Source organism: Bombus vosnesenskii, unplaced genomic scaffold (genome assembly GCF_011952255.1).
Source record: "Bombus vosnesenskii isolate JDL3184/JDL3185 unplaced genomic scaffold, Bvos_JDL3184-5_v1.1 scf7180000016274, whole genome shotgun sequence".
In the NCBI taxonomy this organism is placed as follows: domain Eukaryota; kingdom Metazoa; phylum Arthropoda; class Insecta; order Hymenoptera; family Apidae; genus Bombus; species Bombus vosnesenskii.
The window spans coordinates 2,936,903-2,963,178 of NW_022884343.1; the positions used below are offsets into that span (position 1 = coordinate 2,936,903).

General features: G+C 35.6%; 2 protein-coding genes across 2 annotated transcripts; both read right to left on the reverse strand.

Annotated features, from left to right (window-relative positions):
* Window positions 1-10,980: 10,980 nt before the first annotated feature.
* LOC117242518 lies at window positions 10,981-13,751 on the reverse strand. Its single transcript, XM_033509251.1, has 3 exons — window positions 13,662-13,751; window positions 12,596-12,730; window positions 10,981-11,357 (listed from the first exon to the last, which is right to left on the reverse strand). Exons 1-3 carry the CDS (start codon window positions 13,665-13,667, stop codon window positions 11,190-11,192), a joined length of 309 nt encoding a protein of 102 aa, XP_033365142.1. The 5' UTR covers window positions 13,668-13,751; the 3' UTR covers window positions 10,981-11,189.
* Window positions 13,752-17,306: 3,555 nt separating this feature from the next.
* On the reverse strand, window positions 17,307-24,837 carry LOC117242448. Its single transcript, XM_033509130.1, has 3 exons — window positions 24,592-24,837; window positions 21,640-21,792; window positions 17,307-17,793 (listed from the first exon to the last, which is right to left on the reverse strand). Exons 1-3 carry the CDS (start codon window positions 24,604-24,606, stop codon window positions 17,431-17,433), a joined length of 531 nt encoding a protein of 176 aa, XP_033365021.1. The 5' UTR covers window positions 24,607-24,837; the 3' UTR covers window positions 17,307-17,430.
* Between the last annotated feature and the right edge of the window lie 1,439 nt (window positions 24,838-26,276).

A 26,276-nucleotide genomic window follows, 5' to 3' on the forward strand; every position in this document is an offset into this window, starting at 1 on the left:
GAGGGTGGAAACAATTTGCAGAATTTCCGGAATCTCGGTGAACTCGCGTCGCCTCGTCGATTTTACTCGACAAAAGAAACATCTCCTTCATATTAATCTCCCTACTCCACTGAACAGTCCATTCACCAAGCACATTCAGAAACGACTAAAATATTAAAATCATAAAATTAATTTATTATAAAGTGCCAGCTAATTATCCGATTTGTCTTTAAATCTCCACAAATCCATCATCAACGAATGTATTTATATGAATTATTACATTTCGCATTTTAGTTGATAAACTTTCAACATTTGTTGCGTTTAAAATAATCCTAAATTTAAATAAATAGCATTCCTTTCGTAAGAGAATTCCCCGCGATATTAATGTTCAACTTCCACGAGAATTTCTACATCCGATCTTTAACGTGTCTGACCACGTTACACATCTGTCTTATTCCACTAGTTCCACTGATTCTACTAAATCACTGTTAGACATCAAATTCGTTATGATTTTTAATTTGATCAATTTTTATGATTGAAAGAAATTAATTGCAAAACATTGTCGTGGATTTGATATACGGATGATGTTAATAATTTACAAATACTTGGAAATCTTGGTGAGAAGTGAGTCAATCGTTCAATTAAAAATATCGATCGTCAATCGAATATCGTTAATTCGAATATTAATATGGGTGTGCGATGAATATTCACTTGGACTTTTGAATTTAACAAGATTTGTAACATTTTTATTTTTTAATTATTAATTATGTTAAACAACTGTCGACGTATATAGTTTTAAATTTGCCGCATTTTTTCCAGAATGGAAAAGAGAGGAAAATTAATGGTTCCGTTAGGTGAGTCGTATTTCCCGACCAATGAGATAAATGGAGCGTAAATTTTGCCAGGAAAACACTTAATTATCGAGCTCCTTAATCCATCGAACTGCACAACAGGCGGACACGTAGCTTAATTGTTGGAAACCAGACTTAATACCAGGATTACGTGGCTCGAAGGTAACACGTGAATCTGGAAATCGGTCTGGATATTATAAGCCGTACGATTCCGTCTTGGATAGTCTTCGGTAACGCTTTCCGGTGGTGTAGAGTTCCATGACCTTGCCACTTCCGGATTATCCATGGATTTGTGAGGAGTACCGTATTGGACTTGCCATGTTTCCTGCAGAATAAACCTGTGAAAGTCAAAAGGTTTCACTGTGGCAGACTAAAACTTAAACTTGATAATTTTAACATGTGAACAAATTGTCGTTTCATATAGAAGATGATTATAAAGCGTCGATTCATTTCTAATAACTATCTTTCTCAAAAGTGGATCGAAATGTTTTAATCACCCTGTATATTATCCTAACAGTATCGACGCTATTAGTTTTACAGTAGTGGTACCTAACCTCAAAAATGAACTTTTATACCTAGTCTAATTGAACTAATTGAAACTTACTTCGATTTCAATCCTAACCTCTCTAAAACAACAATTCCAAGAAACAAAAGACAATTTCAATGCGAGTCACCAGGAAAGATTCTTTCCTTTTCTTAACCTTTTCCTTAACCTCTTTTCTATTCTCCTAACCTTTTTCTTAACCTATCCCTGACTTTCTTAACCAGTTGTCACAATGAACAAACAAAATCAAATAAAGAAACAATAAAGGGGCAGGTGAAGGGTGCAAAGCGTAGTTACGAGATATCATTTACACGACTCCACCAATTCCATTTTCTTGATACGATCGAAAAGAAGGATATTATCAAGCAGTGCACTCGACGAATCGGTAAGCCACTTTGCTCCGCGCTCGAAACTTTCCTCCACTCTTGTCAACCGTCCTAAATTCGTTGAGTAGAGGTTAGGATAGTTGGTAGCTTGGGCCCGGAAACGCAATATGAGGACGAATAATCCAGAGATTGGTGTTCATAAGACGCAACAGCCGGATCTAATCGGATTTCTCCTCATTTCCATGCAGCAGACGATATTGTTCGCGATTCTATGTGCACCAGACGGCAGATATTGCGCATGCATTCGTGCAGGTTGCAGCCACGCGTGAATACGTCCCCGTCGAGGACGATTCGGGATCGTGTTCGATCCATTTCAGCTGTCTTCCGCTACGGCTCTCGAAACGACGACGCGTGTTTATTTTAGAGACGACGCGTCTCGAAGAGAAGAGAAGAGAAGAGTCCTCTGTAACTGTTTATCTTTTAGGGCCATTGATAATTTTTTTTTGGAATTACTTCTTATCATTTAGGATTATTAATAACCTCACGTTTTAGAATTACTTTTAATTTTTTTTCTTTTAAGATTATTGATCATTTCTCTTTCCAGAATTGTTGTGAATAATTCCTTATTTTAACATAATTTCTTCCTTTCTTAAGTTCGAAAGATAATGTAGCAACCAATTATTGCAATCTAGATACAGGTCTTTCAATTCTAAAGGTTTGGGTTAGGTTCGTACAAAAGGATCTTACTATCGAATATAGGTTAAAGCAATTTTTGAATCGCTGCACTCTTTAAACGACAGTTTAAAGTGGAACAGACAATTCTTTCTGTAATAGAAAAGGATTGTCACTATATTACTTATCTTATCATTTTTGTCAGAAAAGTATCACTTACTGCGAGTAGTGCCTTTGTTTCGGCAGCAGAATTAGCGATTTTAAGGTTAGGATTAGTAGTGTTAATCCAGATAGTGGGTATCAGGTGTCGTGAGCTGTTGAGCTGTGTAAATTGATACGTGTTGCATTAATCCGAGATTTCAAACACCATAGGATTTGTGAGACTTTACAGTGTATGTTATCGAGAGTATGGAATCTATCCTAAACCACTTGTTGTTCGTAGAAACCTAACCTATATGAGCTAAATTCAAAGCCGTAGAACTTTCGTGAATTCCTTCAGCTTTTAGCATTACGTTCAAAATCATGCATACTCAGCCTTGATCCTTGAGCCTAGGTTTTGAACAATCACTCATTCGAATATTAGTATGATACGAAACTTAACCTAACCCCATCAAGATGTGTTCTACCTTTAAATAATCTTTGCTGCACTTGGAATTTGGCTCCGATGTGGAGTGACTATTTTATGACAAAAATGATGAGTGTATCCATTGTCAATCGATTGTACTATAGTTTCGCGGAATCGTAGGTATCTATGAGGTGGAGAGACTTGCTGGAAGAACGAGCGAAGTTATTTGGCCGACTTCTCATGGGAGTCGACCTGTGAACGCCGATCGAAACTGATGAGACTTTCGTAGGCACCGGTGCGAGTTGTTGAAGCGAGTTTCCAACTAGTTTTCGATCATGTTCGAGTGATTGACGGTTGTGCTTAATGTTTCACTCGATGGAAGTATGTAATCTACGAGATAAAGAATTGGCTGTAAGTTTGGCGTAAGCTTATGCGTGATGCTGGATAATGGATAGGCTATTGGCTAGTGATACATAATGGCGGAGAAAGAAAAGTTTAAGAGATAGATGGTACGAAGAGGTATCGTAATTTTACAAAATCGAATTATACTTGAAAAGAGTAATAAACGAATGTAACATTTACTTAAGAACAGGCTACCAATATAGCTGGTCCAATGTAGTTCAGGCACTCGTGCAGCATCGATTTTTAATTTTTCTTTGTCCATCACTGTAGTTATTATAAAGACCAAGCGTCCTTGTAATATTAGATAATTTTATGAGCTGATTAGTGATTCTTTTATTAGCTGATTTTATGAGCTGTTAGAGACAATGAGAGAAAGTGGGCTGTTTCGGGATTGCGATCTGATCCCTGAGATCAGAATTACGATCTAGGGTTTAGGATCTAAAATTTGGGATCTAAGGTTCAAGACCAAGTATCCAAAATGTGGTAATTAAATCTTGAACATTTTAGAAACCACTCTGGATATAACAAGTGGGGAGAATAAAAGACCAATTAGGTCAATCTTTACACTTGGCATTTGTCATAAACTAATGAATCCTGAGAGGCTCTGGACCTACAAAGTTCAACAACTGTGCGAAAGTTCTACAGGTCCTACGATCGATAGATGGCTCAGATAAATGATGCTATTCCTAACACAGAGATTCTTCAATTACAATTTTCACATATTGAGTTGGCAACTGAGTGATTGCGGATTTTGTCAATACCACCTAGTGATAAAATCCGCAATCACTTAGTTGCCAACCCAATAGTTTCATCTCAAATAAAGTATCTCTGTATACGAAGGAAGAAGTAACTGGTTCGATCTAATTTTCCCAGTCTCTTGCAATTTATAGTCGACACGTGTGCAAATTTTACAAAGTGATGTAAAAGATCATCCATATGAACCGTGGGTCTTAACGATCGCTATAAATATCACGAGCCACAAACCGGCCTCCAGGTGGCCAGATCTGTGTTGTAACTATTTTCAGAACGACTGTAAAATATCGTGGGTCGTAAATTTGAAACGACAGGTTGGCCAACGTTTTGTTCCTCTCCCACGGTGGACTAGAGATCAAATTTTTCCCCTGACCAAATGTCGATTCCATGTTCGCGAGATTTGTGAATCTGAATGAATAGACGCAATCGATGCACGCAACACAGCACACAGAAAAATCGCGGATCTCTCCTTTTTCTATCTTCCTTCTCTTCCCTCTCTTTTATTTTATTTTTTAATCGCTTGAATTTTCCACTTTTATTTCCGCATGATTTAAGGAATGATCAAAGATAAAGCTTATCTCTTGCTTCGTGACCGAACAGATCAGCGAGAACGATTTTTCAGCCATTTCCTGAAGGGATACCATTCTCTTATTTTTCTTCTCTTTTTTTCCTCTTTTATTTTTCGGAAAATAAGAGGAATGGTGTTACGGCGAGATTGATGTCCGAGTTTGTTACGCCAGAGTTTTAATATTCCGCGCTTCGTTATTGCCCGCTGACGGTTGAATTTCAAACAAGCCACGAGGAAACTTAATGTATTCCTTTGTTTTTCCGTTTTCATAAGCGGCCGCAAGTTTCTACGTAAGGTTCGATTAATATTCGTCGCTACTCGCAGTGCTAGATTTTCTAGATTTTGATAAATACCGATGCTTCGTGATGGTGGCAAGGCATATTTATTTCGAAATTTATTAATGGTGTTGCAACTAAGGAATGCGGATTTTGTCATTAGTTGGTATTGACAAAACCCACACTCACTTAGTTGCCAGATCATATGACCCGCACCGACTTAGTTGCCATCTCGATCGGCCGCACCGACATAGTTGCCAGCTCGAGCGGCCTCACTGACATAGTTGCCAGCTCGAGCGGCCTCACTGACATAGTTGCCAGCTCGATCGGCCGCACTGACATAGTTGCCATCTCGATCGGCCGCATCGACATAGTTGCCAGCTCGAGCGGCCTCACTGACATAGTTGCCAGCTCGAGCGGCCTCACTGACATAGTTGTCAGCTCGAGCGGTCTCACTGACATAGTTGCCAGCTCGAGCGGCCTCACTGACATAGTTGCCAGCTCGAGTGGCCTCACTGACATAGTTGCCAGCTCGAGTGACCGCACCGTCATTGTTGCTATCGTGAGCGGCCGCACCGACTTATTTGCCAGCCCAAAAAATTCGTATTTTCATTAATTTTGTCAAATGGATGATAAATTGGTTTCTAAACAGATATTACTCTCGTCTAGCAAATGCTCGACGAGTATACTCGACGTATTGCGAATCTTTACGTATCCTCGTACGTCTTTATGTATTTTATGTAAATTTTAAAGAAGCAGAAGGCTGGCAAAGGGCAGCAGAGTCGTAAAGGAAATGGAAAACGCGGAAACGTGACATTACGAAATTGAAAAACTTTCACAATTGGAAAATTGAAAGAGTGGGAATTTCGAAACTGGTGGCAATTCTCGAAACTTTGTTTCGATTTCGGAAAAGAAGCTGCAGATTTCAAGCAGCGAACGTACGACGATTTCGAAGCTGAAAATTCTTCCGATTTGCTAATTTGAGAATTTCTCAGTCGAGTGTTTGAGATTCTGAGAAGTTTATTCCGCAAGGCCGAAATATTCAGGCGGAAATTTCGCGATTTGGAAGCGTAATAGAAATTTGAAAATTGTTGAATCTCAAAATTAACAAATTTTTCTTTCCGCGGGCTTCGAAAATTGAAGAATCTAAAATTCGAGAATTCCATTTCTGTGAAACTTTTGGGGTCTCGTGAAATTGAAAACTTGTCAACCCCAAACTCCCAGTGTCGGAATTTTGAAAATTAAAAACTCCAAGATACGAAAAGATATAAAATCAATGGTTTGAAAAATTGGAACATTCAGAAACTTTAAAAAAACAAAAAAAGAATATTCTAAGTTAAAATTAAATATTATAAAATTATAAAATTCCTCATAGATGTTACTTTCAACCATCAGTGTGTTAATCAAATGTTTTATCGAACCTGATTTACCTACATTGTAACGAAACGTAATGATCATTCCAAGGAACAAACCACGATTAACGTGCACCGCAAATTAATAGCTTGTCGTCACGAAACATTCGCGTCGACGATCTTCTCGTCTTTTTCTCTTCTTTTCTTTCCTTCCACCGGAAGAATAGCCTTTTCGTTTTGTCCATCTGACACGTAATACCTCGGACCTGGTTCCGGTTCGTACAATTAGGTTGGCAACTAAGTGATTGCGGATTTTGTCAATACCACTTAATGACAAAATCCGCAATCACTTAGTTGCCAACCCCAACCTAACCTCAACCTGATCCCAACCTAACCTCAATACTATTTAAACCAATTAGCGCGAAAAAATTATTCTGCAAAACTTTCTCATATTTGATTGCTTCGCGTAATAAAAGATATTTCCCGAGAATTTCTTCATTCAAACTTTAGACAAATTGATATTTTCTTATCCCGTTATTTAATCGGAACTTAATTTAATTTATTCCCCAAGTAAGTCTTCCACTCGTCCGAGTTTATTTTCCAATTACCTAGCACTCTTTACCAGGAATGTTCATTAATTAACGTGAAACTTAATTCCATTTTCCTCACAAGGGAAATCTGAGAAATCTGATCCAAGAAATTCCACTCCAACCTCGCTCGAGCCAACAATATTTTGCTTCTGTATGTGTAACGCAACACTGATGTTACGAATCGTTGGTTTTAAAGCTCGAGTATAGTACCCGGACTGAAAAATATTCGGCCAGAATGACAGATTTTAGTGGTTTTTGAGCTCGTCGAGGCGGAAAATCTGGGTCTTCTCTCACGGAAATGAGACGCAACAAATTTCGTTCAACCTGTTGATGTGTCACATCCTCGTTAATTTTGACCACGTGCTTTTTCTACATTTGCTACTCTTAACCTACTCTGTGGTTTACTCTGTGTACATTTGAATCGCGAGTATCGAATTATTATCGAATAATTTTTATTTTCCGTGTACAGTTTCCACAGTTGAAACGTTCGTTGGCCAAACCCTCGTTCTCGAGGCCAAATTTTCAAAATCGTTCGTTTCCGTGAAAAAATCGTCCTCTTTAGCTTTCCGTGAAAAATGACACGGCTCAAAAATTTTACAATCCCGATACCTTCTTATCTTGGATTAATTTTTATTTTTTAGTTGTTCCTTTCTTACTTTCTTTTTTCATTTCAATGAAAATCAGTAACTGCAACTCCATTTGCTTCGAGATAAGTGCGCTGCTACTAGCACAGTGCTACTTAGCAGCCTATCGAGCGCTCAACTTTGTAGTTCTCCTGTCGTTGGAGTCTTATATGCTTTTAGATCAGACGTTTGAGTGCCTGGGATGGCGAATCGGCCCCTATATTCTTCCCTTAACTGGAAATAATCGCGTCTCTTAAAGGCACTCAAGCTTCCTCAAGTATTGCCCTTAAGTGGCTCCCTCTATTTGGACCATAAAAAACTTCCCGACTATCTGCGTACTGCAATTCTCAGTAAAAAAAAAAAAGCACTCCATTATGGAACTTCCAACTTGTTACTTGTAAATTCTCCTTTATAAGGTGAAACGATCATTTTCTCTACCTTGCGAAGAGTTACCTTATAAAACTTTCTATATTACGTACCTTTCCGTCTCTTTCTTTATTTCCGCATTTGCCACGTTATTTCACGCATAGGTAACCATTTCGCAAACTTTTTGTATTAACCTTTTATATAATATTTTATAATTTCGATGTTATAACGCAGCCGTTTCACGTCCAGTAAAGTAAAGTACCGTTCGCTGAGTAAATAAATATTGATAACCGTTAATCAGGCATTTATTATATCCTAACCTTAAATCTGTGCGCAGTCGATATTTTAACGCGCAAAGTATTTATTTTGCGCGGCCGGTAATTCAGTATCTTTCAGGGGAACCACAGCCAGTCGTTAGCGATCTACGAATTGCTTTTATCGCTTTTCTTCCAGTTTTCTCACTCTGTCGAGGTGATGAATTAAAATTCCTCTAATGATTGAAGGGCTGAGGTTAAAAAGGTAGCGATTTAAGGGAAAAGCTTGGAATTTTATGTTTCCAGAGTATCTATTAGGTTGGCAACTAAGTGATTGAGGGATTTTGTCAATACCACCTAACGACAAAATCCGCAATCACTTAATTGCCAACCTAATAGAACAACATAGAACTGAACAATCGTCTCGTTAAATTTCACGTATTTACAAAATTTCTATTGTTTCATCAATTTTCCGATTCAGTGGGTAACTTGCAAGGCTGGATGACAGAAAATTCGCCTAATCCGTGAATCATTCGCTAGGAAGCCAGATATTTTTCCAAATGTCGTTACCTCCTTTTCAAGTCCGTGACTCGAGCATTTCATGCAGTCGATGATTCAGAAATTTCCGAATAAACGACCAAATAATCATCTAGGATATGTAGTGACGAAACAACGAAGGAATTTATTCCGGAATCGGCAATTCCATTTACGCGGCTTTTCGTGTTCGTCGATCGGACGAAAAATTCGTGGAATTTCGATACATTCGAAAACGATTAACCAGGCCGAAATTTACATCTTGATGTCTGGGGCTCGCTAATTGAACAACAGGCCGGATTTGTGTTGTGCCGAAGCCTCGAGGCTGCCAAATCATCGAGCTGCCGTTTGCGATCGCGCCGGCAACAGAGAGCCGTGGAAATTAATTTCTAATTAACATTGATTGAACGTGTGACACGCAGGCGGCGTGTGTTCGTACATTCAGACAGAGTATGAAACGGCCAACGATTGGACTGGAAAACTTTTCAAGCATCGAACAATATATTTCGCACCGTACGCATATTATGAAAAATGTAGGAAAATTAGTATAGGAATGGGAAATTGCTTTTCTACGATTGATGACGTACAAGTTAGGAAACGTACGGAGCTTAGAGTTTTCCGGGCTTTCGGAGTAACTGAGATTTTCCAATCTGTGTATCTTCAAAATCGCCAGATTTTGTATTCTTTTAATTTTGAAAAGCTTCGGCCTAGGAAACATCGCGATTTTCCGAGTCTTTAAATTTGAAAATTCTCCCACGAGCTGGAAAATCGTCGACTCTCCGGATCTCGAAATGTCGCATTTTCAAACCACCGATTTCCTCTCAGACTTCTAAAAAACTTATCCGTACGCGATGTGAAACTTTCGAATTACGAAATTTTAGAAAATTCGAAACTTCTAAAGTCGTCGAATCTCAAGTTTCGCATTCTCGAATTTTCTTTCTAATTCAGAAATTACAGAGGGCAGAAAATTTGCCACTGTTTCGATTGACTGAATTTTCAAATTCTAAATCGAAAATTTCCTACCATTAAACCACTGAACCGTTAACAGGGAAATTCGTTCGAGGAAATCGTGGACTTTGCTCGAAGGTATTCCTGATCCTCCAGAATGAGATTAAAATCCTGTTTTTCACGAACAGCTTTTTATTTCCATCCAGTATCCCTCTGTGAACCACGAATATGCCACACTTAGAGAGAACGAGTAGAAAGAAGATCGTGAAGGCAATTAAAATACCTTCCAACACTGTGTTCTCGTTTTAATGAACGACGCCCCACGAATTACAACTAATCTGCCTGGGCGCTTTCCTGACAAATGGCTACTGTAACCTTGTGAACAACCGTATTACAAATTCGTCTGGCCACGTGGGATGGGAAAAACCCAATATTGTAGTTAGCCAGATGTATCTTCTCTCGAAAGCTATAGGTGGATTTTCTAAAGCTCTAATTTTCCATCTTTCTTGTTACGTGGATTTTTAAGGATGGAGCTGATTCAGACACAGGATTTATCTTTTATTGAATTTCCCAAGTATGAAGTTTAAATTATCACAATCTTCTGCAATAGTAATTACACCTGTTATCGATGGGTTGTTTTATTTCTTTTCAAATTGTTCAGCTTCGGACAGGTAATCCCCTTTAAAACTGTGATAAGCTTGAATTTTATTTAAATAGCGGGATTTAGTTGTTGTAAACGAACATTAAATTCATTAGTAATAACGAACACATTAATTATTGTTGATTGACTATTAGAATATTTTGATACTGCTAAGTAATTAACGTAAATAATGTTTATATTGTTACATTCAGGGATTTGCACAATTTATAATTTAGAGATATTCGACAAATTCATAATTACCAGATTCATAAACTTCGTTTTGTGGTATATTATTAATATACATGTATTTGGTATGTTTTCTCAATTTGTGGAAAATTTAAATGTTTTTCTTGTTTCCTGGATTACTCTGATAATTATGATGAATAACCCTCTAATACGTTTTTTCACTACCTTAACATTTTTGTTTTCCATTATTTTTTTCTTTTCATGCATATGAGAGCTTTTTTATTTTGACTTTTATTTTTATTTTAAGACGTACGCGCATCGTGCAATGGGAAAAGTATTTTTTGACGTTGAAAAAAAACCAGATGGGTGCGTTGGGATTAGAACACGAGCCGTTTGGATGGTAATCGGAGACATTACTCGCATCCCCGTATTTCCTCATGTTTCTGCGTGTTCTATTCCAAGTTTATACCACGTATCGATTTATGATTCAACGCTGAACGTCTCAAATTTCTTTTAACGTAAAAAAAAAAAAAAATAGAAATACATATCCAATTTTATTTTGTAAATTATTATTACAATTTCTTGACAGAAATGAGTAATTTTCTTTTACAGTCGATTAGTTTTCATCTTAATTCCTCTTCTACAGCTAATACTATTCTTCCTGGAACGTTTTTATCAACGATGGAAGGTTTAGATGAAACACAGTTACAAAACGTGCTGCAACTACGACTAAACTCGTAACTGCCGTTGTCAAAATTTGATCAGTCGCGTATTTGCGACAAAATGGTCCGGAACATTTCCAAGAACTCGTTGAAAACGGTTTCCATACCGGGGATGGTTTGTTTGACGCACCACTTCGCCGTCGTCGGGCAAATCAGGATTATGGCGATGACAGTGATCATGAGGGGCGCGAGGAACGCCCAGATAAGCTACAGATAAAGGACTTTTATAATTCCCAATGAAATACAGTATCGTCAAAAATGATCAAATTTTATGAACACTCTTTACAGAAACATTCGAACCAAGGACCATAATAGTTATAGTCGAGATGAGTAAAGTTGCTGTGTAAGAAGTAGTAGGTTGGTTTAATTGATTTTTTTTTTTTTTTACGAATAACTATTATAGTTTTTTTTCTAATAGATAAATAATCATCGTTTGTGGCAAAATTCTTTTTTGGTCACCAATAACCATTATCTAGAAGGGGTGGAGGGAGGAAGAATGAAAATAAAAGTGGAAAGAAAATAAACAGAAATGAAATGTTTCATAAATAATAAAAAAAATTTATCATATGCAATGCTTATGGACAATGAAGAACATTCTGATGGTCACTAATGGTAATTCGTAACTAGAGTACTTAAAAATTAATATTTCTCAATTTTTCAATTTTTTCTTTATCAATGACTTTCGTCACCAAGATTTTAGACATAACCGTTATTTTTGATCCCTGACTTGAAAACACTTGTAGAATATATCGTGTGTTTTATAGGAAACACTTTGAGATTTTATTGCCACTAAAGCGAAACTCTTTTGAATAATCGATATTCGATAATAAAAGTGAGATTTGGGAAAACTTGGGATCAAATCTTGCGAGACTACATGGTTAATTGAATATTTTCACATTTATGTAAAACACGCTGTCGTTCGGCAGGATTACCACCTAATGGCAAAGCCCGCAATCACTTAGTTGCCAAGCCAATACTTGAAAGAAAATCTCGTACAATCAAATTCTGATGCAGAATAAAAAATTGTTCTGAATTACTGTTCGAGTAGACGATGACGTTGACATATTTAACGAACGAACGTAAATGTTAAACTGAGTATGTTGTAAATGCGACGATGCGTGAAAGAGCAAACGACGAATGGAAAAATACCACGGATTAATTAACGATACGAAACAGATTTTCATTTGTTCTGCTTTAATCAGCCGTGTAATTGGAACGTTCGTTGAATAAATGAAAATAAACGAGAAAGTAAGTGAAAATAAAAATGGGCAGAAATTTGGCAGATATTAGGTTGGCAACTAAGTGATTGCGGACTTTGTCATTACCACCTAATGACACAATCCGCAATCACTTAGTTGCCAAGCCAATGTATCCCAGGAAAATCGCGAGTAAATATTTGTAAATTGTAAAAGATGTATGAAATTGTGAAAAAGGATAGAACTTACGTAAGAAATCCAAGACACTATCAGCCAACCCAGCAACACTGTACCAGCTGTATTCAAATATGGCGCGTACTCCGGTCGTACAACATATTTTAAGCCGGGGAATTTCGCGCTCAAATCTGTCAGAATAACTTCGAGCTGCGTGAAAAATTGATAGATAATAAATCTGGAAATTTTCCTACGCTCTAATTATTCGCGTTAACGAGGTTACCCGTACGCATTGTTATAATACGATTAGTATGATTTATGAGTATGTTAGCCAGCGAGTAGAAATTTTCCAAAGTACGTAAAATACAAACAGATTTACAGTGTCGATCGAGAGTGTCGTAAAATTGAAAAATTGCAAAAAGAAATTGCACGAAGGAGAAGACAGAGATCGTCTAATGAAAAGCAAAATCAAAAATCGATGGTTCTATTCGATTCTTAAGAAGCAGGATCGAAAAATATTGTAAAATACCATCAAACAAGCGTCTAAATAATTATATTTAATAATATCTATAAATAAATAATTGCAAACACAAATAATTCCTATAATCAGATATTTTGTTGAATTTCTACCAAGTTTCAAATCGAAAACATCCTGTACAGTTTCTATCGAGCAACGTCAAAGATTTCTCATACGAATAATTTTTCACTTTTGCGATAATTAGATAATTATTATTTGCCCATTCGTGTTAATATTCGATCGTGAAACAACTTGCTTTCTCTTGGCTAATAGCACGAATGTAACGTATAATACGAGTATTTATAACGCTACAGTTGAATATATTAATTTAATTTTTTACACTCGGTAGTCAATGTATATGTGCACATATTATTTATATAATAAATAAACATTTCCTGAAGCAACATGTTTCATATTTAATAGTTTCTTTTTCACTTTTTACGTATTCAAAAACAACTTACGTAAAACTCCAATGTATTTAAATGCATACAGACGTACAATCGACTAGTCAGATATATTTTTCTAACATTTAATAAAATAAAATATAATAAAATAATTGTCTACAGACAAATGTTAGGAACTGTCACACGGTTTCCACGATATTCGTCATTAATATTTACTTACGTTCATATTTGTGTATCTCTATTACGAGATTACGAACGCTGAAAATTTACCATAATTCATAAACGAATATTTTCATGCTTTTTTCATCTCGCGTTACATTGCTCACTGTCCGTCGACTCAACTAACCTACGTGAATTTCATCATAATTGACAATCGTTCGATCTCTTTGAATATCGTAAACTTCAATTGAAACGATAATAATAATAAATCTCGAAATATCGAAAGAACTTTTAATGAAATTTTTATTAAATAGAAATAAAATGAAATTGTTTAGAAATTTCTTAGAAAATAATTTTGCCGAATTAACTAGGGGAAAAAATGTCCTTTATGATGTCGAGATTGAAAATTCACGTGATAAAGGAGCATGTTCTTCGATTTCAATATCCTTAGAGGATTTTAACGAAATTCTATGAAAATCTTGTTGCAATGTAGTAAATAATTTTTTAGAGTAACTATTTCCTTTACTCTAAGAATGTTACAATGGAAAAATACTCTGCTGCAATTTCGTTCATTTTCCAAGATCAAAGGGAAAGTTTCTTCGCCCTAAGTTAATATTCTGAGGTACGTTATTTCATGTTCATAACATACTGCTCCTAATTTACTTTGAACACAGCATGGTTCCCATATTTTAAAGCCATCTTCTTCTCTTTGTTGCCAAGCGAAATGAATTTCTCTGCGCGACCTGAACTCGCAGGATGACCTAATGAAAAAGAGAACGCATTTGACAGGAAATGAAAAAAAGGGGGAGGGGACAAAAAAAAAAGTAAAATATGGGAAAAGAAACTGACAGAGTCCACGATGAAAATATCTTTTATGCAAAAATGTTCGCGCCTTTTTTCCTCGGCTTCCAGTTTCATTTTAAATCTTCTGGAAAACCGGGGACGAGCATCGGAAAAATAAAACTGTTGAAAATTTTCACATTGTTAAGACGTTTCAAAAAATATCTTCGAAATTTTATTTCAAAATTATATATTTTTTCTTTTTCTTTAATTTCAACTCAAATAACAGACAGATAGCGTTTTGTGATGTTACAGAAAGAATTTTTTCGCATGCTTTTCGCTTGGCACATTTTCTTCCAACCTAATTATCTGTGGCTCGTTTGATAGAAAATAAAAGTAGCGAAGATATAGGTGAAAAAATTCTCATTCGCGATGGAAAGCCATTAGTCGAGCGTGCAATAAATCTAATTATCCTGACATCAGAATGATGTATTATAATTCGCGAAACTGTGGACCGATCATAAATTAAGCCACTAATTATCGCGAAATCTGAATTCATCCAAAATTCCCTGATTTTCCATGAATATTGAAAATAACGACAAAATATTTGACGCGAAAGTTCTACCAATTTTTCTATAATCAAAATAATAAAATACTAATATTCTTTCTATCTTTCTTGTTTTTCTTTTTCTTTTTTTGCATTTCTAATATTATTCATTAAAGGCCGAGAAGAATTTTTATAGAAGAATTAGATGAGAAACAGGATTTTACAAACTGCAACGGTGAATTCTTAGAATTAGAATTTTTTTGCAATTCTAATTAAAATTCTTGGAAATTAGCATTGTTTAATTCCATTCTTCTTACATGTAGAATACATGTTAACGAGATCCCTTGGAAATTAGACGAAAAGAGAAGAAAATGAAAAAAAATGATCAAATTAATGCGATAGTTTTTCAAATTTACAATGACGATACACTAAAAAATATACTTTATTGAAAATTTAATTTAATAAATATTGCTCTAATATTTCTTTTTCATAACTGAATATTTAGTTTTTTATATAAGTTTCTATGTTTATAAGTAAATTGCAAACATATATTGAAGTATTATATCCATACAATATTTCTTACACCAAATAATGTTTTTTTATATTTATTTATCTGACATTATTATACATGCATTTTTTGCTGTAAATAAGATTTTTATATACATCTATTTCTACTTAACAAATAAATATTATTGCAAAAAATGTTAATACTTTTATGCAGTTATTGACATACAACCAACCAATCCTTTGATGTTTGAAATCTACTATAATGAACTTAAATTCAAATGTAAATGTAATGTTGAAATGCGTAAAATGTAAATATATATATGAAGTGTAGTGTTGTTGTCCGCGATACTTGTAGATGTTGAGCTGTAAATGTATGTCGCTGATGGGGTACTGCTATTTTCCTTCTAATTTAGATGCGTGGAAGAAAAATTGGACTATGGGTGACCGGGATTCGAACCCGGGTCCCGAATGTTCGTAACCTAAGGCGCTAACCACTGCGCTGCCGTCGTCCGGTAAAAATTAGTATCGAGTGGTGATATTCGTTGTCGAGTGCCGCCACATATATGAATCTTCGTTTATAAATATTTATTTGTATTGCAACCAGAATTTTTTCGTATACGTAATCAAATCTTCTGCAAAATAGAAATGAGAAAAGGTCGATGTAATATGGAAGTTTCTACTAAAGTGAGTATTTTGTTTCGAATGAAATTTTGCAGTTTTGTTATGAAAATATTTCGCGACTTGCGAAAAACACGAAAAAAAAACGATATTTTGCATTAAATAGCATTTTTGTCACACCGTTACCGTGATCTTTCTCGAATTAGGAAAAGGACAAAGAGAAAACAAAATTCCTAATAAAAGGAATATTTTGCACAAAATACAATTTTCCTGTATTTTTAACCGGATCTTCCAGAAACTATGAAGTGGAAGGAAAACAAAAGTTAAGGGAAGGAGAAAAAAAATGATCGAAGATGTCGAAAAGCAAGTGTAACAATATCCAATTGTGATCGATTATCGCGTGAAACGTATCATCCAACGGTGTAAAGTCGAGTAGACGATGACGTGTTTTTAATTGGAATTTCGTGAGAAAAATGAATTATCAACGGATGACGAGATTTTAAAGACATTTATACGATTACTTCAATTACAGAGAGAATCCGTGATATCAAAGGGACGCTCAATTTTAAAGGCGTAACGTTTGATTCCCTTTGAGAAATTTGTGAGAAAGTTGTCCGCGCTTAATTCCCATTGAACGATTTATCACGATTTGTGCAATTTACTTTGGATTTGATTTAGGCATGCGTGAAAATCGGAAAACGGAGGAAAATTTAATTTCACGGGTTTAACGAGAATCGGAAACCAGAGTGTCAAAAGTACTTTAAAAAGCAACCATTGGACAATGTGATTTTATAATCTGGAAACCAGACTCGAACAAAATAAATGAACAAGTTTATCGGTGGCAAGAAAAATGTTGGGAATTTGGATTTTCCCAGAATTCAGTCTTATGAATAAAATCTTATAAAACGTTATCGATACGAAGATTGATCTGCTGTCAGATCAGTATCTAGTCTTATAATTTGCAGTTAATACCCTAACCTAACCTAAAATTCTAACTTAACCTAAAAAACACTGCTATAACCTGAAAACAAAATGTTTTCCAACAGTGAAAGATCGAAGTTTGTTAGAATATCGGTCGAATTTTATGAAAACATTAATAAAAAAATTTTTTTTGAAGAAGATAAGAGATCAAGTTCTATGAAAAATATAAATAAAATTATGTTCTATTTAATATTGATAAAAATTTCTTACAAAAAGGTAAAAACCAAATTCACTTGCAAACCCAATAACAACACAATTCTTTTAATTCGTCGAAAAGACATGTATATATTTCAAAACAGACTGACGATTTTCATTAGACACCATGGTCGTTATTCACTTCAGAGATTTATTCTCCCATGGACTCTTCAAGCGTTTCGTTTGCTTCCTTGTCGCTGGTCTATCCAATTTCTTCGGAAGCAGATTTTTCAGTTTCACGATCATCATCAGCCTCTTCGATTTCTCGGTCCTCGTCAACCTTCTCGACTTCCACCTCGTTGGAACTGTGAACTTCTATCTCTTGCTCGTCCTGCTCCTCGTCATCCTGACCGACGCTAGCCACTTCTGACATTTGTACGGCCCTGTAGTTATCACCCTCGCGAGGGAACGTTTCTTCCATCAAGCCTGACACCACGTTTCTGTTGTAAAGCACTTCCGGTTGACGTATACCTATCTCTAATTCTAAGACAGGTGCGCGTCCACGATCCATGCGCATCTTATGGTAAGCGTTGGATGTCAGCTTTTTACTCTTCCTCAGCCCAAACTGCGGACAGCCAGGCATTTAACATTAACTGGCCACGAGCTCTCCGGCCCTGCCACTTATTTTCCATTTATCGACGTATTTTAAATATTTCGTTTGATCCACACAGCGGTACAGTAACCAAGAGCCTTTGTCCGATAGTCGGACAAAAGGATGTTTCGAACAAAGGTTTTCAGCTGTCGAACGACTACGAATTGAAACATTATGAATATCAAAGAAACTTTTATTTCGATGGAAAAATTAAAGTCACTGTATTTTTTTTCAATTATACGATACGACATTTTTTTATGCCAGATAGGTTATGTTTTTTAATTCTTCATAAAAAAAAGTGTTAAGGTACTTGGATCGAAGTATGATTAGTTTGAAAGATATTTGAACTTTAATATCGCGAAACTTATCGCATAAAAAATAAGAGAAGATAGTGCGGTGCTGTTTCGGTTTAACGTTTTCCCCCTCCTTCAAGCGATAGGTTTCACGACATTAAAGTTCAAATATCGTTTAAATTAATCATTCTTCGACTCGAGTATTTTCATACTTTTTTTCCTAGAGGATTAAGAAATGCATCGGATGGTGTGTTAAAAGATGTGGTGTTCTGTTTAGAAAAATATGTATGACCTTGACTTTTTGTGCAAGTGAAACCTTCTTTGAATTTCTTAACGTTGTAGTCGATCGGAAACTGATTAACTTTTGCTCGAGATATCTTTCTATCCGACTATCGGAAATGCCTGAAAAATCGTAGGAACTGAATTTTGAACTACCCTGTATAATGACTTACGAAAGTATTTCAGCACTTACTATAGGGAACTTTTACGTATACAGTGGGGAACAAGAGAAAGTTTAAAATTGGTAACTATGAATTTTAGTAACTTTTGTATCAAATATTGTTTACAGTTGTTTGGTCATCTACTCCGCGTTGTACACAAATTGTGTAAAATTATAATGTCGTTTTATATTTCTTATTCTATTCTACAAAATTCTTTTTGTTCGCCACTGTATATTATTGGAATTTTGGAAATTTTGGAATTTCGTTAACACTATAACCAAATACATAAATGATTCTTGATCTTGAATTGATTATTACTAATTATTGTTAATTTCGAAAATATTTGGTTATTCTGTCACAGAATAAAGAGAATATGAGGATCCACAGTAGGAAGGTTTCTTTCGTTCTTTGCAAGATAATGACAAAAGGCACTAAAGACTAGGGAATTTGCAAAAGTAATATAACTTAGAAACCTACAAATTCACCAGATATCTTCTTTCTACACGATAAAACGAATTGAAACAGGAGAAACAATGGAAAAGAAGTAAGAGAATTTACAAGTTTACCAACCAATATTTGCACCTTGTGTAATAGAATAAAAAGAGAAACAGATGAGAGGATCTGAATATTTCAAGAACAGAATATTTCATTGCACGCATCGAAACAAAAGGAAAAGCGATAAAAGAGTCTATAAATCTAAAAAGCAATATTTTCATCTCTTAGAAAGCAATGAAAATAGACGAAGAACGAGAGATAAGAAATAAAAGAATTTATAAACTTGTGCAAGAATATTTCCAACTTTTATAAAAGAACTAATCGAAACAAGGAAAAAAAAGAGGGCAAGAAATAGAACAATGCACGAGTTTGTTTCTTACAATTCGTTTGATCATGATTTGTCAGTTTGGTGACAATGTAGAAAATCTGTATGTACCTAGTTGAATCTGGCAAAAAAATATATGATGATTCGTCGGTATAAGAAATTATTAACGGCTGAAAATTCCGGGAGGAGAGCATGAAATGGATGATCTAATTTCCGCGAATAATCCGCACGACGAGGTCCTACGACGACGGTGGTATTACGAAATCGTGTAATAACCTAATATTTTAGCTGGTTTCACACAGTCCTGCAGACAGTTTTCCATTTTCTCTAACGTTGGCAAACTGCACACGACAAACCCTCGTCGACGAATATTCAACGCGACAAACTAATTAATCCGAACGACATTAACGATCCTCTTATCTTACTTTAACGTGATTCTCTTCTGTTTTCCACCACATTCGACCATCACATTCCAAGTTTAAAATCATCTGAAATCTGTTCAATGTAATTAACGATAGACTTAAGTGTTATGTCTATGAAATCTAGGAATTGTTACTATACTTTAATCTAGGGATTTTTTTATACATCAAATCAGATTAAAAAGGAAATCTTTAAATCCAGTCCAATGAGACTAAACCTTTTAAGAACCTTTTCTCTGTGGCAATACTAAATTGAGAGTTTCTATAAATCTTGTAAAAAATTAAATTAATTAATTTAGTTAGAAATCTAGTACGTATCTTAAAAAACGATCAAGACCACTGACGTTAAATTCACTAGAATATCACAACATAATTCCCTAGATCATTCCACTAATTCTATTATAGATGGACTAAATCCTAACAAGCTTCCTAACAAGTTTCCCAACAAGTTCTCCAAATATTGAAACACAGGATTAGTAAAATAGAAACGAATTTCTCTTCAGTTTTATGTGCTGCTTACTTCTAAAGTTTGATAATATACTTCACAAACAATCGTGTCCCTCGCTTCCTTTATCCAGGCAGATAGATAGATCTGCGCATAGAAACGTGAGCTAACAAATTTTAATAAAGTTCCTCTCGTTAAATTAAAATACAAAATTCCCGCGTACATTGGAAACAAAAAAGTCACTATCCTAACTTCCATCTAAATACAAATTTACTTTACTCTAAAAAATTTATTTCAAATCAAAAATCTTTTTCCCGATAATTTTCTCTTTTTAAGTATTTAAAATAATTGTCATTTCGGTCTCTGGATTATAGTCTAGTGAAATTGAATGCAAAATTGGGTCGACCTGTCGAATAGCTACCTCCTCACACATTTCGATGCTCTTGAAATATGTTGTCAAGGTCGTCATTCTGAACAACCTTTTCCTACACATATATCGGGTGTTCGGTTTTCAAGTTACAAACGCAAGTAATGTTCGTTACCTTCGCATGAATTTTAACAGCACTCTTTCTAATACCTCTGTGGTGAGGTATTAAAGGAAAAATAATAAAAATTGAATTGCAAATGGAAAGTAGTAGGTGAGGTTAGGTTATTTAAGTGATTGCAGCCCTCGTGAACGGGAACAGTCGCATGGGGGCGGAATTAATGTGCGATTTAAATCCAGTGATGTTAAAAAATAGGGGAAAATACTGACACACACACACGCGCGCGCAATAGTTCTAACATCTAATGTACAAAATCGTATAAAAAGTAACAAAAACAATATTAGTATAAAATACAGAAATAATACGAATGTGTCTTTTCGTGGATATATTAGGCGACTCATTTTTCAGGGAAACGTTTGGTGCAACAATGCCAATACTCGAAATGCCAATTTTCTCGTTTACCATTTTCTGTCATATGCGATCATAGCCGGGAAATAAAAAAGAAACCCCCAAATCAAAATGAATACTCGCGATTCAAATGCACACAGCGTAAACCATACGATATGTTTAAGAGTACCAAATCGAGTCCCACGAGGACGTCGCGCATCAACAGGTAAACAAAAATTTGTTGTTTTCCTGAAAAACGTGTCACATTTCCGGCTTCGGCGACCTGCTAAAAAAATGCAATTCTTTCGTGTATAACTCGATAACTATATAAACATCTTATACATGTATAGGAAAGAGCTGTTCAAAATTATGGCCTTGAGCACATATTTCAAGAACACCGAAATCAACGAAGAGTTAGCTGTATACGGCAGGTTCATCCAACGTTGTTACAGTTCCTAATGGTCCAATAATATCAGCCATTGATAAAACGGGTGTCTAAAAGAATTCTATTACCTCGTTTTCATACTCACAATGATTATCTTGCCCGATTGGTGAAGCATAAAAACGGTGAAAGGATTGATCAGGGTGATGGCCAGTTCCACCAATCGCAACACGGCAACGAGGCAGACTAGAACGCCGGTTAATGCCACTAGCCCCACGAACTGGAGCAGACACGTTACCGCCTGAAATATCGGACACCATTTAGCAGAGGCAATGACGGCGAAAAATCTTCCAGAGAAACAGGAAACGCTGGGTCTTTCGAGTTAACGTTTGACGTTTCCGGCATCATTTTTCTTTTTTTTTTTTTTTTTTGCTACTAACAAAATTGAAATTGATGACCAAGAAGACAGTAAGCCGATATTAATCGTTAGCTGCTATTGTTGCATTAGAGTATCCCTTTTATCTTATTCAATGTTTTATATTTGACGAAACGGCAATTATAAACGATGATCTTTGTCGTGTAAAGCGTACGATATTGAACGAAAATAAAATATACGTTCTATGTACACTGGCAACCATAATTATCGGGACAGCTTCGTAGTAGCAATGAAATATTTTTCATTATTCTTACTGTTACGCCGGGCGACTCTCTACCTGGACCAGGTCATACACCAGCGGGCCAGACGGACACCAGATGCCCGCTCATCCTTACGGCGTACCCTCAATAGCCTTAAGGACCCGTCATAAATCCGAGTAATTCGCTAGCTAGGGTCCTTCAGATCCAACAAATGTCTTTTTCTAAATCACTTTCTAAAGACGATTGTTTACTACGGCTTGACAAGGGAAAGTTGGGTTTTCCCGCGTACGATGCTTCCTAATAACAACTTTCTATCGAGGGCAGCTAAGACCCTTCCTAGTCCACCAACCTTCGTTTAACCAATTAACAACGAAGCCTATTTCCCTCACTCTCTTAGCCAAAATCGTCACCAACAAATCCGATGGCCCCGTGCGCTAGACACGCCCATCACTAGCTTTCCTACGACACAGCACCTTACCTTACTGCTCCTACGACTTCACGAGAGTCAACTTCTTCTGCAACATCTGGAAGGTCAAGTCAACTACACAGTCTAAATCTAACGCCTAACGGTTAAGTCTAAACACAACGCTAGAGGAGCGTAAGTCACGTAAACTATCTAAGTCGGTTGTATCTAAGTATTGTCGAACATCCATCTCCTCTACCAAGTCTACTATAGTGCTACGTCCACTAATACACTAAATTCAATTATAAGAGACCTGCTCCAGCGTGCATATCTATCTTATCTTCGTGCGATAAGTTGTTATCTATTTATATCTACTCAACTGTAATCTAAGTGTTGGAAATATATAACTTATAATTCTGTGAATCACAGTGTTATACTAACTGAATCAGCCCTATTATCTCAACGGAAATCAGGGGATCGATTGCTATAATCGTAACGGGAATTTACGACTCCCGTTGACGTCTCTCCTCGCGATTGCGTCTCCCCGAAACTACACTTACTTTCTAATTGCTTTACTATAGGCCTTATATCTTATTATTAATTATTATTATTACATCTTATTATTATATAGGCCTTGTAGCTTATGAGCTATGTATATTATTATATGCGAAATAACATTTTTAAAATCTAAAAAAACTGGAGCAGAAGGAAGAAGAGGAATCACTTTCGCTTTTAAAACTTCGATTATCAAGTAAAATCGGTATCAAGCATTTAAAGTTTTCGTCGTTATTGGACGTCGTTATTAGATCGTTAAAAGTTTCGAAGATATCCCATAATCTATATTACGTGCCTGAACCAAAGAGAAACTTAGAAAAAAAAAAGAAGAAGAAAAATGTATCAGTTGGTTTTCGTTTTGAAACTTTCGTTTCAAGTAAAACCGGTATTAAAAGTTTCCACTGACATTAAACATCGCTATTAAACATTCAAAGTTTCCCAGATATCGCATAATTGAACGTGCTTTCGAGAAAGCTAATCACATTCATCCCGGAAAATCTTAAGGAAATAACCGGCCAAATTCCTTTTGAAGTCCGTCGATTTTCCTCCATAGTTTCAAATTGTATTAAGTATCGTTGTTAGAGCACAAATATTTGTACAAATTCATAATTCACTGAATGCAATGGAAGAAATGAAACCGACGCAGAAATTGTTTACTATACTTGGAATATTTTATAGATTTTTGCAATTTTAAATTTCCTTAAAATGTATAAAAATCCACAGTCCAAATAAATGTTCCACTTGCGAGGTCTTCTATATTTTCGTATGCTATTTTAAAAATTGTTGAAACTCCTGAAACTTCTCAAAATAACATAAATAATATAGAAATAAATCTGCTGAGAAATGTACGAAGATCTGCAAAAATATTTCTTAATAGTGGTGACATTAAATACCGCTATCGATCATTCGTAACTTTTCCCACTTTTCGCGCGAATGTAATAAGCGTTGCGTAACTTTTGAGTGCGGGTGTAACTCGTGGCTAGAATTAAAAAATTGTAAAAAGAAACTGCACGAAAGAGAAACTAAAATAAAAATACTGGTGTTCTATTAAATTCTTAAAAAGCATCGAAAAATATTGTAAAAGACCAAGAAATACGCGTTTAAATAATTACATTTTATACTATCTATAAATAATTAAAAACACAAATAATTCCTTGAATCTCTACCAAGTTTCAAATCGAACAGATCCTGTTCAGTTTCTATCGAAAAACGTCAGAAATTTGTCATATGAATAATTTTTCACATTTCTAATAATTAGATATTATTTAAATAATGATCATTAAAACAAGAATTTTCGAACAAATATATTCACGAAAATTGATTCAAGATAAGACACCGTATATATGTCGAAGCTTTGCTCGAATCGTCATAACCTCTAAGTGAAAACCTGTCTCCTTGGTCGTACATATTCCAATCCTCATTCGATACGAAAAATCAACACCGGTGTGTGTGTCTATCTGGTAACAGACGATAAAGGGAAAAACGAAGACAGGAGAATTGTCTCACGCAGAGGATCGTCATTTCCGGTGGTACGTGTTTGGCTGGCTGGGAACGCGAGAAGCGAGCGAACTGCTGATTCCTGTCGATTTCATGGATAGAACGTCAATATCCAGTTCATTCCGTAGGTTTGAGCGACGACGAAGCTACATTCTCATCGTCGTCGCTTCCGGTTCGAGCCGCTGCACCAAAGAAAACGATGCGTATCTGAAACTGGAACGAGACTTGCGGAACACGAGACAAGGAATGAGGTGAAATTGTAGAGATTTCAGCGAGATACGTGCATTCGATGGTGGTTCCATCTGGTGATGAAAATGATGGAGAAATAAGTCGTCAAGTTTAGATGTGAATCGTTATATTTATTGTTTATCGTATGTTATTTATTACTTAGAATTTTATTTATTTACTTGCTTGCTCATTAAAATATAATAATATCAATAAAATATATTGCTCAATAAAAATATATTGCAAATTACTATGGTTGAACGTGGAAATTAAATAACAATAGATCCTCTAAATTATTATTATAATATTAGTGTCACGTCCCGCGCTGCGCATGCGCCGTAACGTAGACTAAAACTACCAATAGCGCGACTGAGCGTTTCAATTTGAGATTCAGATAAAATGTAAGAATTTGTATAGAAACCAAAATCGAGCCTCACAACCCCCACGGAATAACCCGTCACATGACGACCCCTCCAAGGTCGTAAGGTAATTATAAATAAGCGTAGCGATATAGAAGATAGAGAGATAATTCCTTAGTTCAGAGTAGTTAATTCCTCAGTTGTGTGTGATTAGTTCCTCAGTTCTTGGTGGTTAATTCCTTGGTTCTTGGCGATCAGTTCCCCAATTCTTGGCAAGTAATTTCCTTGTTCATAGCGATTAGTTCTCAATTCCTTTAGCTCTTAATTTCTCAGTTCCTTTGTCTTTCAATTCTTTAGTTGCTTAGTTTTTCAGCTCTTAGTTTTTTTGCTCTCAGTTCTTAAGTTCTTTAGTCCTTTAGTTCCTTAGCTTTTAGTTCTTTGTTTCATTAGTTCCCAGTTCTTGTCAGTTAATCGACGTGTTTGTATCTGTCAATTTGTAAATTATTGAAAATCAATCAAATTAAAATCTTGTAATTAATAAGAGTGAAAACGCATCGCGAACGATCGCAATTTCGAGTATTCGAAATCTCAACGACAATTCTGTCAATATCCAATTAGAATTAGAATAAACATTTGTTGTAGAGAATATTTGTCTAATAATATAATAGGATTAAGCGAACATTTACTTTCACCAACTTTAATCCTCTTCCGTGCCAGTATTCCTGCGCGTAGCAGGTTAGCCGAAACGTGCAGTTTAATTGCCAAACGCATTAAACATCAGACAGTGCTACCATGTAATCTAAATTCAAAAATTAACGGCAACACAACCAAAACAAATCAAACAAAAACGTAACATTAGACAATCGGACATCCTCTTTGAACAGCATAGAAAAAAGTATTGAAGATGGTAAATTCTTAGATAGAGGAAAAGATTTTTTTTATTTGTTTATTTACAATTTATTTTACAATTTGTCCAGTAGGACATTTGGTAAAGTATTATAGCGGTATACTAATATATCATGTGGGTGGCTACTCCCAGCGGGGTACCATCATCGTGTTTGTTAGGTTATGTCCTTTGTGAGATCTGGGAGGAAAAGATGGCCAACCAAT